The following is a 15,555-nucleotide window of genomic DNA, read 5'->3' on the forward strand; positions in this document are numbered from 1 at the left end:
TTATGTGCTGTTTGAGGTCCACTGTTCCAGAAAAAGAGAATTATTTCATGTTCTCTCAAATGTTTACAAAGTCCTTTTGGCAACAACTTCTTTTCCGTGTAATTCATGGACAGAAATAAAAGCTATGCCAGGTTTTGCTCAAAAATATGACAGAAAACAGCTTTTGTTAAGAATACAGTAACTGGGGTAGCTTATATTGCTAAACACCACCTCACTTTCTTTCTTGAAATATCCTTAAAACAGTTGTTTTAATTAGTTTTCTCACCTGCAAATGTTCCTCTGCAACACACCAACTCACCAACATTCCAAAGAAAGCTTTTGCTCTCATCATATCATCTGACCAATTCCTTATCAAAGAAATTCACTTCATATCTTCCTACTACACAACAGCTCCTGTCTCTCTCAAACTGTTTGAGATTTCAAATTGGTCAACTGGTCAGAGGTCCAATAGTTTTACACAGACTACCCCATGGCCCTGTGTGTGAAGGCACATGGCTCAGTGGTTAGAGCAACAGGCTCACAACCCAAGGTAGTGAGTTTGATTCCTGAACTGGGCTTTGTGTTGTGTTCTTGAGCGGGACACTTCATCTCATGTTGTTCCAGTTCAATCTGCTGTAGAAATGAGTTGTAACATCACTGGTGTGAAGCTGTATCGGCCTTTGTCTTTCTCTTGGGTAACATTGGTGTCGTGAAGAGGCGAGACTAGGTGCAACCCCACGGTCATTCATGATCGAAGGGGGTCTTTTCCCTTTACCCTGTGTACATATAATGGTGTGGAGAGGGGAGGTTAGTATGCATGGGCAACTGACTGCTGGTCTTCCGTAAACAACTTTGCCTGGTCTTGTGCCTCAGGGAGGAACTCTCTAGGTGCAATCCCGTGGTCATTCATCACTATAGGGGGTCTTTACCCATTATCCTATGTACATATAATGGTGTGGAGAAGAGAGGTTGGTATACATGGGCAACTGCTGGTCTTCCATAAACAACTTGGCCTGGTCTTGTGCCTCATGGGGGAACTTTCTAGGTGCAATCCCATGGTGATTCATCACCGAAGGAAGTCTTTACCTTTTTTGTCCTATGGTCCATAATAGTAAATGTGGTTCATCTTTGGTCTATCTCTTATGGTTGTGTCGTATACACATGTATGCATCTTTTATTTTTTACTTGTGATTGACCATTTTAGTCAAGTGAATTGACGTCACTGCTTATTTATTTGACAACCGATGCTAGTGTATTTACGTCTCTGTAACTTAGCGGTTCGGCAAAAGAGACTGATAGAATAAGTACTAGGCTTACAAAGAATAAGTCCTGGCGTCAATTTGCTTGACTAAAAGGTGGTGCTCCAGCATGGCCGCAGTTAAATGACTGAAACAAGTAAAAGAGTAAAGCTTGGTATTTATTCAATTGTTCTCATAAAAGAGTAAAAGAATAAAGCTTGGTATTTAATTGTTCTCTTTTGCCAAACCACTAAGTTACAAGGACGTAAACACACCAACACTGGTTGCCAAGCAGTGGTGGGGGACATACACAAACAATGAGACACACACACCTCATCTCCTCCTATCCACTTATGCACAAAATGCAATTATTGTATTAAGCAAAAGATATCAGTAAGCAATAGTTTTGTAATTCTTCTTTTATTTTTACTTGTTTCAATCATTTAACTGTGGCCATGCTGGATCACTGCCTTTAATTTACATTTTTTTTATACTAAAGAATTGCCTTTCATAATCTCTACATGAGATTTATCATTTGTTCTATTTAATTTTTTTTTTTTTAATTTGTTTTCTCAGTAGGAAATCACACCCACATTGGCTGACCAGACTGTCAGACATTGTTACACATTATTAATCACAGTATGCTTTGCATGGTTTTACCTTTCAAATGATGCCACTCTGCTGGTTGGATGAGCAGGCCAGCATTCATTCCCACTGATTGAAAGGGAAACTGGAGCAATATGAAATCAAGTGTTTTTGCTCAAGAACACAACATGCTGCCCAGTCTAGGAATCGAACCCAAAATCTAGCGATCACCAGTGCAACACTTTAACCACTAAGCCACGTAGGAAATATATATATACAGGGCACCCACAAGGTCTGGGTACATGGAGTAAATAAAATCATAAGAAATAATAATTTCTTAAAGTATGTGTTAATCCCCATGTACCCAGACTTTGTGGACACCCTTATAACAAAGTAGGAAATATATATATAACAAATACAATTATTTTATTATTTTTAGAGTACACTGGCAATATTGGAGCGAGCTGCTGATTATATTACAGAAATACAGGATAAAAATGACCAATTGATGTGTGATAATGGAGTGGAAGTTCAAAGTAAGTATAATAAATTTGATTTCAAATTTTGGCACAAGGCCAGCAAATTTGGGGGAGGGAATGAGTCGATTACATTGACCCCAGTGCTCAACTGGTGCTTACTTTACTGATCCCAAAAGAATGAAAGGCAAAGTTGACCTCGGCAGCATTTGAACTCAGAACATAAAGATGGACAAAATGCCGCAAAGCATTTTGCCTGGTGTGCTACTGATTCTACCAGCTCGCCGCCTGAATTTGATTTTTAACTTAGTCAATGAAGATGTAGTCAAAGCCTAGCATTTTTATTTCATCTGCATTTTATGTCCTTTTTTTTTTTATCCCTTGCTTACATGGATTGAGTGGAGGCGCAATGGCCCAGTGGTTAGGGCAGCAGACTCGCGGTCATAGGATTGCGGTTTCGATTCCCAGACCGGGCGTTGTGAGTGTTTATTGAGCGAAAACACCTAAAAGCTCCACGAGACTCCGGCAGGGGATGTGGCGAACCCTGCTGTACTCTTTCACCACAACTTTCTCTCGCTCTTACTTCCTGTTTCTGTTGTGCCTGTAATTCAAAGGGTCAGCCTTGTCACACTGTGTCACGCTGAATATCCCCCGAGAACTACGTTAAGGGTACACGTGTCTGTGGAGTGCTCAGCCACTTGCACGTTAATTTCACAAGCAGGCTGTTCCGTTGATCGGATCAACTGGAACCCTCGACGTCGTAAGCGACAGAGTGCCAACAAAAAAAAACATGGATTGAACAAATTTTCTCCAGCACAGAGCCTTGCCATTTGTTGCAGTCCCTTATTGTTGTCTCCATGAAATTCAGTTTCCTAAGATCAACTTTTGCCACACCTCATGGCTTCTTCAGCAGGTTTCCTTCACTAAAATTGCTAAGCCTTTCTTCACGCAATGGTTATTGTTCGTGTATATCGTATGTGCATACCAGCACAGCTCCATCATTCATTACACATTAACATTACACGTTTAGCAGAGTACACTTGCTCTTTTCTTCTTTTTCTTTTTGTGCTGTGGGCTTTGTTCCAAATTTTAAAGACCATTTATGTGTATGGTGGCACTTTGAGTAAGTGTCTTCTACTATGACCCCAGACCAACAGAACCTTGTGAGAAGATTTGGTAGACAGGAACTGAAAGAAGTTCATCGTTGTATGTTTATACAGAAGTGCCTTGATGTACAAGTTAATTTGTTTCTGGAGACTGCTCATAAAGCAGAACAATAATTTCCCATAGTAGCAATGTTATAAATCGTAATTTGTTCCCAGAAAAATATTTTACCTATGAAATTTATAATACTTGTGAATAAATGGCAATAAAACAATTGTAGAATGTAAAGAGTATTTTATGTAAATTAAAAAGAATGTCAAGATCATTTATAATGCAAAACATTATTATAATCGTTTTCTGAATCACTTTCACTCACACTAGACTCGTACACACCATCTTTTGTAGATTTCTCTCAAAAAAAAAAAAAGAAGTCCAGAGTTGTTTGCTTAGAAGAAGCTTCTTTTTCGCTCTCTATAAATTTCTTGGTAACACGCTGAAACACTTGTTATGGTAGTAGAAACTTTTGCACTTTGTTCAAAATTTGGATCTTGTACTTGAAATATTTCTTATAAAATAAAACTTGTAAACCCAGGGTCTCGTGAAGCAGGTTCTCCTGAAGTGAGGTAATACTGTATGTATGTACATATGCACATGCACACACACACATACACACAGGACACTGAAGCTGTGAAATAAGTGGAGGGCAGAGGCATCTCAGTTCTTTGTCATCTCAAGAAATATGGTGGCAAAAGAGTTTTTAAAAAATGTTTAGATAATATGTAAATATTTTGAATATTCTTTCACATTATGTTGAATGGTATTTCAAATCTCAGGTCAACGAACTCTACCTCTTTATCAGTTTTGTTACTGTTCAGCATGTAAATATTGCAATAGTAGAACTTCTCTGAATGCTACAGAGCTAGTAAAATTGTTAGCGTACCAGGCAAAACATCTTAGCAGCATTTCATCCATCTTCATGTTCTGAGTTCAAATTTGGTCAAGGTTGACTTTGCTTTTCATCATTTCAGGGTCAGTAAAATAAGTACCAGTTGAGTACTGGGGTCAATATAATCAACTATCCCTCCCCCGAAAATGCTGGCCCTGTGCCAAAATTTGAAACTATTATTATTATTATTATTATTATTATTATTATTATTATTGAATGAGAGAGCAGTGCATGCCACCAAAGTGACACTGGGATAAAATATACGAAGCCCAGTACACCCATCATGACTACCCGTCTGACCTTGCAGGTGGGGCCCAGTTAGATAAAAATCTTTTTGGGTCAGTTCTAAACAATTTGTTTTGCCAGTATTGCTGAATCCATTGTTCAAACCTAATTAGCAAAGCTAACTAGGTTTGAACAACGGATAATCGTCATCGTCATCGTCATCGTCATCGTCATCGTCATCGTCATCGCCATCACCACCACCACCATCACCATCATCATCATCATCATCATCATCATTATTATTATTATTAAATCATTTTTCTTATATTTCACAGCTGAAGAAATTCATTGTTTAAGGCAAGAATTGGATGATATTAAATCTCAGCGGGATCGTTTGACAGATTTAATAAAAACTGCTGGTAAGTTTTCCTTTATAGCAGAGGAATATTTTATTGTTACATAAAAATGCACACTTGCCTACCCGTCTAACTTTTTCTGTTCCATTATCCCTGTTGTCTTTCTCCTATTCACCTTGTACCTTGACCTCACCCCACTTCTCTCTCTCTCTCTCTCTCTCTCTCTCTCTCTCTCTCTCTCTCTCTCTCTCTCTCTCTCTCTCTCTCTCTCTCTCTCTGACTGACTGACTGAGCCATGTACTCACCTCTTATGCAAGACACCTGATCCTGACCTTCTATCATACTTTCATATCCCTCAGCACTATTGTTAAGCAATGAAGATAATTAAGCAGATAGTGTGAGCCTTTATAGTATTATCCATTACACTGTGTAACACAATTTTTGTTCTTGGACAGTAACTGTTATTTACTATTTGCTTACCCCTAGAAAGTATGAAAAATGGCTAATATTTCCTTCAAACTTTGCTCTTGCTTCATTTATTCAAACAATAGTATCAGTCAACAAGGTACGCTGTTAGGACCAGTCCCGCAGAGACAACAAAATACTTCGTCATAATGCGGGACATAAGTGGCAATGAGGATTTGTAGCTCACACAGCCACTGATATGTAGTAGCGGGACAGATCAATATATTTTCTGTAAATTCTGGAAAGTTCTAAACTTTAATGACTATTAAAAGATGTTTGAAAGTAATTTATATGTTATATCTATCCAAGAGTATATTTTTAGCTATATGTCACAAGCCTTTCTTGCGCCTATTTTATAAAAAGTTTTCATTCAGAAAACAAAATCATAAGATATGTTCTATTTTTATACTGTAAACCTTCACAACTTAATCTTCATCATCATCAACATCAGCATTTCATGCTCATTTTCCATGTTGGCATGGGTTGGGCGGTTTGACAGGACCTGGCAAGGCCAGGGGGAACACCAGGTTCCATAGTCTGATTTGGCTTGGTTTCCACAGTTGGATGCTCTTCTTAATGCCAACTACTTTACAAAGAGTACTGGGTACTTTTTACATGGTACCTTGGTTTTAGGGTCTCAATTCTATTGTGGAGGGTGGGTCTTCTTGAGTACAGCAATGCACCACATATTTCAATCCTCTGTCATCTTTGTAACGTTCAGCATTTTGAGATTGGCCTTCAGTACTTCGTCCCATGTCTTCTTGGGTCTCCCTCTTCCACAGCTTCCCTCCACTTTAAGTGATTGGCACTTCTTTAAGCATCTGCCCTCATCCATCCACATCACATGATTAAACCAGTCTCCTCTCTTGCTCTTGATAGTGTTATAATTTCCCTGCGCAGGATTGGCTGTGTGGTAAGTAGCTTGCTGACCAACCACATGGTTCTGGGTTCATTCCCACTGCGTGGCACATTGGGCAAGTGTCTTCTACTATAGTCTCGGGCCGACCAAAGCCTTGTGAATGGATTTGGTAGACGGAAACTGAAAGAAGCCTGTCGTATATATGTGTGTATATATATATATATATATATATATGTTTGTGTGTCTGTGTTTGTCCCCACAACATGGCTTGACAACCGATGGTGGTGTGTTTACGTCCCCGTAACTTAGCGGTTCGGCAAAAGTGACCGATAGAATAAGTACTAGGCTTACAAAGAATAAGTCCTGGGGTCGATTTGCTCGACTGAAGGCGGTGCTCCTGCATGGCCGCAGTCAAATGACCGAAACAAGTAAAAGAGTAAAGAGAGTATGATATTTCTGTAATGACTTATTACACTTGTTTTTAAACTGTTTTTGGTATGTTATAACAAAAGAAGTATTACACCTGGTTTTTTTTTCCATTCAGAATACCTGAATTTATTTCTAATCTTGTTCACATTATTTAACATAAGTATTTTTTTTAATCTTTGTTTCAAATTTATTTCACCAGGTATCTCATCTCTACTGAACTCCTCGTGGAAAGGTAGAAAGGTGGACAGCACTTCTAATTCTTCAGATAGCAGACCTGAATCAGCAGATACGACCTCAAATGTCCTGCAAGCATCGTCGAAAAAAGATAAAGACACAGAGGGCGCCACTAAAAGCTCTAAATCCAAAAGACATAACACAATACATTCTCAACTTGAGAGTATAGCTAACAAAAAGCAGATAGCCAAGTTGGCACAAGAAACCATTACAAAAATGAATTCTGGAAGTATTCTTATGCCAAGCCTTAATAATTTTAATGGCATGCAAACAACTAATATCTTACCTGCTGGAATTAATCAGCAACAGATATTTGCAGCTACTCCTAATTTGTTAAATACTTCTCTTTCAAATGCCATTCTTGCCTCGAATGCACAAGGGCAAGTTATTTTCAGCAATGCAAATTCTGCTGGTAGTTTTGTCAATTTACAAGGATCTTCTACACAGCCAAGTGTTGCCTTTGTTTCACCATCATCTAATCTTCTTGCAAATAATTCCGAGAAAGGAAACAGTGATGGCTCTGGACTATTACAGATTGCAATGAGAGATGCGGGTATTACTTCAGTCACTCAGTCATTTATAACACCTCCCCAATTGCCCCAGATTACATCTCAGGCACAACAAGCTATGATTAGCTCCATAGCAAGTACAAATGCTGAAACTATGATTTCTGCCGATTCTTCGCAAGGACAACAACCAACACCCCAGCAGACTCTAGCTTCAGTAGTTTCAAATAACCAGTGTATAAACACTGGTTTTATGAACAATTCGTTTTTCAGTGGAAATAATTGTTTCCAGCAGGGTTCAAACACAATTACCAACACAACCCAAGCTATAAATACACAGGTACCAATCATGTCGATTGGACAGTCGAATTATAACCAAATTCTACAAAATGGTAATGCACTAATAAACGTGCCAATTATGAATGCTACCAACCAGTCGTTACCTGTTGGTGGTGCTCTGCCAGGGATTGGAGGGATACAAGGTCTTCAAACAGGTCAAGGACAGATCGTTTTAGTCAATGACCATAGTGGACTTTCTTTGATGCCCAACTATCAAATGGTCGTTGACCCAACAACTTTAACGTTAACAAATAACTCACGGCAGTTTTCTAATGATAAAGTTGCTACCCAGAAACTGGGCCATGCAGTGGATCAAACAAAGATGGCATTGACTAATGTGATAAACAACACAGAAGTAATAAATCATGCAGCTACCCTTCCTGTTCAAAACCAACAACAGGCACCACAGCAAGGCATTACTCTTCAAAATACCATCAACGCTCAGGCATTGGCTTCCAATCCGGCTCCAGCAATGCAGCAGCTAGCATTTCAGCCTGCTCAGCAGACAATATCGCTAGGTGCAACAAATTCTGTGATTCAACAGGCACAAATGAACAATCAGTTGAGTGCTCAGCAGCAACAAATGCTGTCAACTCCTTATGCAAGTGCAAATACTAACTTTTTAAATCCCAATCCAGGTCTTGTCTTGCCTGTTAGTCAAAATGGAAATTTGCTTACTCTCAATACAGTTCCCAGTCAACCAAATCAGTTACCAACAGCACTTATTTTACCCAACGGACACATCATTCCTGTGGTTACACAGCCACAGGTTTTATTACAGCAGCAATTACAACAACAACAAATCCAACAGCAATTGTTGAATGCTAATTGTCATCTCCAAGCTGCTGTTGCTGCTCAAACCCAAACTATACATCCATCACAAATTCCTGCTAAACTAGCAGTTGTTGGAAATTTGGGTAACAATAATATACCGATTATTGACTCTAATTTGACTACTATACTAAACCCTCCGAATGTGCAGTGTCAGAACCAGTCTGCCCTTGTTCAGAGTCAACAAAAGCCTCCAATGGGTCTCCTCATGACAACAACCATATCGAACTTCCCAGTGTCTAATGCTGCTACCACTGTGGCTTCCATCAACAATAATATGGTTACAACGTCGGCCACACAAAGTGTCATGACAACTCAAGTGCAAGCATCTCAAATGCATCGGCCAACGAGTGCTCCTGCATTTGTGAAAAGGTCCGAAACGCAAACATCTGATTCAAAAGGTGTGGTGATGTCCACTACAACAGGTTCGTTAATGCAGTTTAGAACATCGAATACCTCCACACCTGATAACAGCATACTTCTTGGGAATGTGTCTCAGACTAATTTGCAGACAGCCGTGGGAACAGTGCCTTCGCAGACTGACTCTTCTGTAACTTCATCTTTGCCAACAAATCTTCAAAGTTCTTTACCAGTGAATCAGTCAGGACAAGCTAACGGACCAAACGGGACTATTCTAATTACATTTGGTCCACCTGGTGGACAGCAGACGTGTTGTATTTTAAACTCTAATTCTATGCAAGGACTTGGAAATATCTCAAATCAGCAACCTTCTCTGCCAGCAATTTCCACCATTCCAACTACGATATCTTCAACTAATCCTACAGTTTCGAGTAAGAAGAATAACAAAAAAAATTCTCAGAGAACAATTGTACCCAAACCCCCTAAAGCCAATCAAACAAATCCATTACCTTCTGTGTGTTCCATGAATAGTTCCAACTCGGTAAGTTCTACACAGGTTTCTGTGTCTTCAACTCTCTGGAACACCCCTTCACTGAGCTCCGATCAAGAAGCTTCTAGTACAACTATGCAAAATGTAGTCAGCACAAACGATATTTGTGTGTCTACTACTGCTGAATCAACAATTATACAATCACCTTCAACTTCTAATACTTCAGAAAATACTGGTACCACTGATATTCTGGCAAAAGCTGCAGAGTCCATATTTTCTTCTTCTTTACAAGACATATCTCCTCCAATAAGTAGTTTTTATAATCCGGCTAATGAAGATAATCCTCTGCATATAGACACGAGTGCTGGAGAGACTGAAGATGATTGTAGTGCACAATCACCTTCGAAAGAAAGTTGTGATAGCGATCATATTCCAACATCAAGCCGAATAGAGATGGAGGCTGAAACTCAAAGTACACATTCTCTGGATAATGCATGTAGTAACTTGACTGTGTCATCTCCATCTACATCAACATTTTTCAAAGAATCAGATATATGTGAATCTATTGGGGCAGTAAGCAAGCGTGGTCAATTAAAATCTAAGATTATTGAACCAGAAAGAGAGAAAATGAAAAAAGATTTCAAAAAATTACCTGATAGCAAAAAACTAACAAAAAAGCCAGTTTCTATAGCTATATCTGAAGCTATTAATTTCGCTTCAAACCAGTTTCCTGGTGTACTCGAACAAGTTGAATCAGAGAAGAAAAAGCAAAAAGCTCTTAACAAAGAACTTGTCAAAAAAACTTTAAAAGTGCCTGTTAAAAAGCAAACTCCATCAGTTGACATTCCTGATGAAATTGTTTTTACGGAAAGTGAGATAAGTGATGTATTAGACCAGGTAGAAAACTTAAGGAATACCTGGGCCAATGAAAACGATCAAAAAAAGAACAAGAAGCGCAAAGGTAAATCAAACTGCACTGATTTGGATTCTGATCATTTGGTTATGAACAAAAAGAAAAAGCCTCAAATTAAAGAATCATTAATTGAAGTTGAAGAAATTAAAATAAACTCTTCCGTCTGTGAAAGTTCAATGAATGCAGAAGAGAACCCTTCTGAACTGCTCTCTCCAGATTCTACTACAGTTACTAAAACGGTGTCAAATTACACACCTTCCAGTACTGATGAATCTCCTTCTGGCTCTAATGGAGAAAATACATGCGAAAAGAGTGTCAATTATGACCCATATGACATAACTCTAGCTTTGGAGGAATCAGAACCAATCAAATCATTCAGAGCTATTGATTCCTCTAAAACGTTTTGCCAACCAAATAGCTCTCAGGTTGTTGCATCTTATCCTGGAAAGATGATTGATAAAACGCAGTCATCTCCAACCGAAATAGCCTGTTCGACATCTATTCACTCACACAACCAGAGCAATAGGCTTAGCAGCCGACTATCTCCTACAAGTACAGGTGCTACCAGCAGTAACTGTATAAGCAGTAACAATGGCAACAGCAAGAACAACCGCTCACGATCAAATTCTATTATTGATCAGCAGAAGTCACTTCAGCTAGCCTGTAATTCTCAACCTACATCAAATGAAGACAACATTTTGCCAAAAAACACCTATTCAAACAGGCAGTTAACTGCTGGTTCGCAGAGTGTTTCTGTCGGTTCTATGTCCTTACCTCGATCCCAGCAACACTCTTACAGCAGGCAATCTCAGCATATAGCACAACCTAGTTTATCTCCTGTGTCTATGCCTTCTCCAATATCAAATATATCCACAGCGGTTGAACCGGAAACCAATTCTTCGGTTAGCCAGAACGTTATTAGCAATTCATCTGCTCAAATTGCTTCCCCTTGCACTTCAGAACAAAACAATTACTCCTCACCAAATTCTTTGAGGTATTCTGCTGAATCACTGTTTAACACGTCAACCAAATTAAATACAGCACAACCAAAATCTCACCCACAGCCCCTCAACCAAACTCTAATTCCTCAAGATTCAAGCAATATTATTTCTAATAGCATTGCAGGTGACGCAGTGTCAGTTGCAGGAACTCTTCCATCATCAAAGTCACGCAACTTAAGCATTTATTCTGCTGAGAATTTTGTACATTCAGGCAGAAATGATAATTCCCGGGTTGACAAAACCAGTTATTCCTCTGGAAGTGCTTTTTCTTCTAACAATACGCATCATATTGCTACCAGTGAAAGTGACGCTTTGAACTTTGCCAACCTCGGTTTGACTTTGACTCCAACTGTTCCATCGAACACCTTCACAGACAGCTCAGTTTGTAACTCGTCGACATCTTTCACTTTCTCTTTACCAAACTCCAACAACACTAGTTTGTTTCCTTCCCATCATTTCCCTTTCCTGCATTTGCATTCACTAGTCACACCTCAGCTTTTACATGGCGAAAACAATGACAGCAGCAGCAACCAGCAATCACAGACGTTTGGGCTGCCGTCATTTGGTCTGAACAACCAAAAGAACAATAATGAAACAGAATCAAATATTCCGCATCAAAATACTTCTAATGAACAAAACATTATTTGTGGCTCATCAGCATCTTCCTCCACGGCATCAAGTCATTTACAATCACACAATACTTTCAATTTTGGTTTGAGTAACTCTTTAGAAACGTGTTCAATATCGAGAAGCCAGCCTTACACAGATGGCTCCAATATATCGTTAAACACAATAAATTTGGAAAAGTCTTCGTCGAACGCCATCACACAGTCAAATGATGGTGCCAGAACTGTTTCAAACCAGAAACATTTACCAAATATCTCACCTTTGAGCAATCGAACCCAACAATCTAGTTTGAACTCTGTCGATTGTTCTTCACAAATCACAAGTAGTGTATCAACTTATTTTTCCCCTATGAACTACCAGTCTTTACATACACCACCTCTGCATCATCCCCCTGTAACGTCTAATGAGAATTCCCGAGCTAATATAAGTAGGTCCTTTAATGCAAATCTCCCTACGTCAATATCTAACTTTGGGTCAAGTACTCCTGTATTTAATAGTAGATTTGACAGCAATCAGTTATTGTTTCACAGCCAAAGGGATACTGCTACTGTGTCACAAAATGTAAATATTAATCCAGAGATTAGTAAATCTACTTCTTCTCAACAGCAAAATACAGTTAGCAAAGCTGCTAAGCAACAGGCTTCTCAGCAGACATTGTCTCTGTCGCAGAGCCAACTGAGTCAGGGCAGCCTCTCCTCACACCAGAGCACCCCTAGTTCTATATCTGATAATAACGCCACATTAACAATCCCCCAGTCTAATCCTCCACCACAGCCATCACATGCATCACAACAGCAACAGCAACAACAACAGCAACACCAACAACAACAGCAACACCAACAACAACAACAACAACCACAGCATCAACAGCAGCGCTCTACAAAACAAACTTCACGGACTAAACAGTCCCAGAGCAAAAAAAATAAGCAGTCCTTATCTGAAGTAGATTCCAACCTGTCTCAATCAATTTTTGATCAAAATATGGCCCTTTACTTTCCTATTAACAACACATCTCCCCCACCACCCCGTACCATTCAAGGAGACACCCCAACATTTCTTTCTAGTAATCTGTTCACTTCTTCTACAAGACAAATTCCAAATACTTCTTCGACTGTTCTGAAAAGCAGTGATATCAGTACATCTTTTAATTCCATATTTCCACCTTCACGCTCTCAAAATGGTATTGGTTTAAATTTTCAAACAGGTTTCGGAATGAACACTGTCCATAATGGTCCTACAAATACCCCACAGATTCCACCTCATTCCAGTGCTATGCCTAATTTACCACACGTGCCCAGTCTTGGTCTGGGGAATATTTTTTCTGACGTGAACAGTACATCTCAGAACGAAGCACTGAATATCTCCCCGATCAAGTTCCCAACCAACTCTATTCTCCCTCCCCCTCAGGCTAGTATTGACCCCAATTCCCTACAACATCATCACCAGGGTGGTGCCCTCTACCATAACCGTAGTCACCCACCACCGCCTCCTGTTATTCACAACATGAGTATTAACAGTATCTTAAGTCACAATCCTCATGGCTTTGAACCAAGAGGCCCTGTGGCACAAGCTATCAACAGTACAGTCACGCCCTCTGGTTTCCATGGACCTAGTCATTCTTCGTTTCCCATACCACCACTAAATTTTTCTATACATGAACACTGAATTATCAACAACCCCTACAACATGACTGGTAGACCTGACTTGTCGACCAGGTTGTTTCTCAGTTTTAGATATTTAAAAATACTATTTATCTTTTTTTTTTTGTTTTGACCTGTTGCATCTCATGAAGCACAGATTTTTCAATAGTTCCTACATATTCAATTAATATATATCTAAATTAATTTATGGTTTTAAATTCATTTTCTATTGTTTCTATGATTTTTAATTATTTCTATTCATCAGAACATTCATTGCTGACTAGTTACAATATATTTTTCATGTATGTCAAAATATGTCCGTCCACTTAACATATATTGTAGTTAAAGAAAATGCCAAAATGTCTGTTTTTTTTGTGTAAATTTTTATCTCGTTTTATTTCTGCCAATTGTTTCATCTACAATCTTCTCCTTGCATATAAACAATGGAATATTGTTCAATATTTTTAACAAAGAATTTACACGCATGCTCACACACACACACTCACCCACACATACATACATACACAAATACACACACATTCATGTGTGTGTGCATGTATGTATGTATATATATATATAAATATAAAACGAGAGTAATGACTTTGCTAATTTCTATATGTGTGTGTGTGTGTCTGGTATGTGTGTGGTTATAGATAGAGATCTATTTTTGTTTTTTCTCTTTCTCCTTTGAAAATATTCAAATAAATATCGTATTTTTATTTACTTTTCGTAAAAAAAGAAATCCATATCTCCTCTGTATGTTTGTGTGTATGTATGTACATGTGTGTGTATGTGTGCATGCGCATATGTGCACATATCTTTACAGCCGGAATGTGTTTGTTTGACATGCATGCTAGAAATAGCAGTCAGATATCTCCACATTTATGTGAGAAAACCTTTGATTTTGGAGCTCAATAATTTGTGTATGACAAAAGAATGTGATATTTCGTGTTCACCAAAGTAAACAAACCCTGGAAACTATTTTTTAAATTAATACAAAACTCAACTGCAAGTTACATGTCATGATTAATGTGTATGTATGTGTGTGTGTGTGTGTATTTACAAAGGGGTGCTGAGAAGTTCCTGGCTTTGAGTAAAAGAAAATACAGAAGGATCAATTAATTATGATTCTATTCAACGTATTCCCCTCTTAGATTCACACACTTATTGCAACAGTCCTTCAGTTTTTCTAAGCCCTGTAAAGAGATGCAGAAGGCTGGGCCTCCAATTAGGCCTTTCACGATACCCTCATAACCAAGAACTTTCAGTACCCACCTCTTGTGTATATGTGTGTGTGTGTATATATATATATATATATATATATATATTCACATGCGTATTTGTAGGTATATGTGTGCGTGTGTGTGTGTGTGTGTGTGTATCTATATATGTGTCTAGGTGTGCCTATTTAGTAAGAACATGTCAAAAATAATGGCATGTAATAGATACAGACATTTGGTGCTCAGACCAAACCAAGTTCTTAAAATCCAGTGTTGAATGGAAGGATACAGGATCATTGCAAATAATAGCTGGTTACAGGTAATGTACTGGTCAAGTTCATGAAGGTATGATAAAATAAGACATGGAAATGAATATGAAAATATAGAGTTTTAGAAGGAAAGTGAAAGTTCATAGTTATTCTTTTTAGAAAGGTATAAATACTGATGAGACAGAAGAACATCTATGTAGCCCTTCTTTTGGTTCGGCTTTGACAGGTAGGTAAAAATCCTGAGAATTACTGCTGAAACCTTGCAAGTAAGACAGTGGAGAATGTGGGTAATCCTTTATAGTTGCTGCTGCTAGGGCTTTGGTTTTCGTATACATAAAATAGATTTGTATTGGCAGATGTGTATGGATCTGCATAAGTTTAAATTTCATGTACAACTTCACCTCATTGTCAGAAGGGAACGAGGTCTAAGTAACGAAGTTCTTGAGATATATATATATATATA

At 38.5% G+C, this 15,555-nt stretch overlaps 1 protein-coding gene across 3 annotated transcripts in view; it reads left to right on the plus strand.

The window, feature by feature from the left end:
* LOC106873874 (probable serine/threonine-protein kinase DDB_G0282963) overlaps positions 1 to 14,326 on the plus strand; it is a 43,711-nt gene extending 29,385 nt beyond the window's left edge. For all 3 annotated transcript variants that reach the window (XM_014921391.2, XM_014921393.2, XM_014921392.2), the window contains 3 exons: positions 2,242 to 2,338; positions 4,889 to 4,972; positions 6,862 to 14,326. In XM_014921391.2, coding sequence (XP_014776877.1) covers positions 2,242 to 2,338; positions 4,889 to 4,972; positions 6,862 to 13,628 — 6,948 coding nt within the window. In that variant the 3' untranslated portion in view covers positions 13,629 to 14,326. The remainder of the gene's footprint in view (positions 1 to 2,241; positions 2,339 to 4,888; positions 4,973 to 6,861) is intronic.
* The last annotated feature ends 1,229 nt before the right edge of the window (positions 14,327 to 15,555 follow it).

The sequence above is a fragment of the Octopus bimaculoides genome, chromosome 20 (genome assembly GCF_001194135.2).
Source record: "Octopus bimaculoides isolate UCB-OBI-ISO-001 chromosome 20, ASM119413v2, whole genome shotgun sequence".
NCBI lineage: Eukaryota > Metazoa > Mollusca > Cephalopoda > Octopoda > Octopodidae > Octopus > Octopus bimaculoides.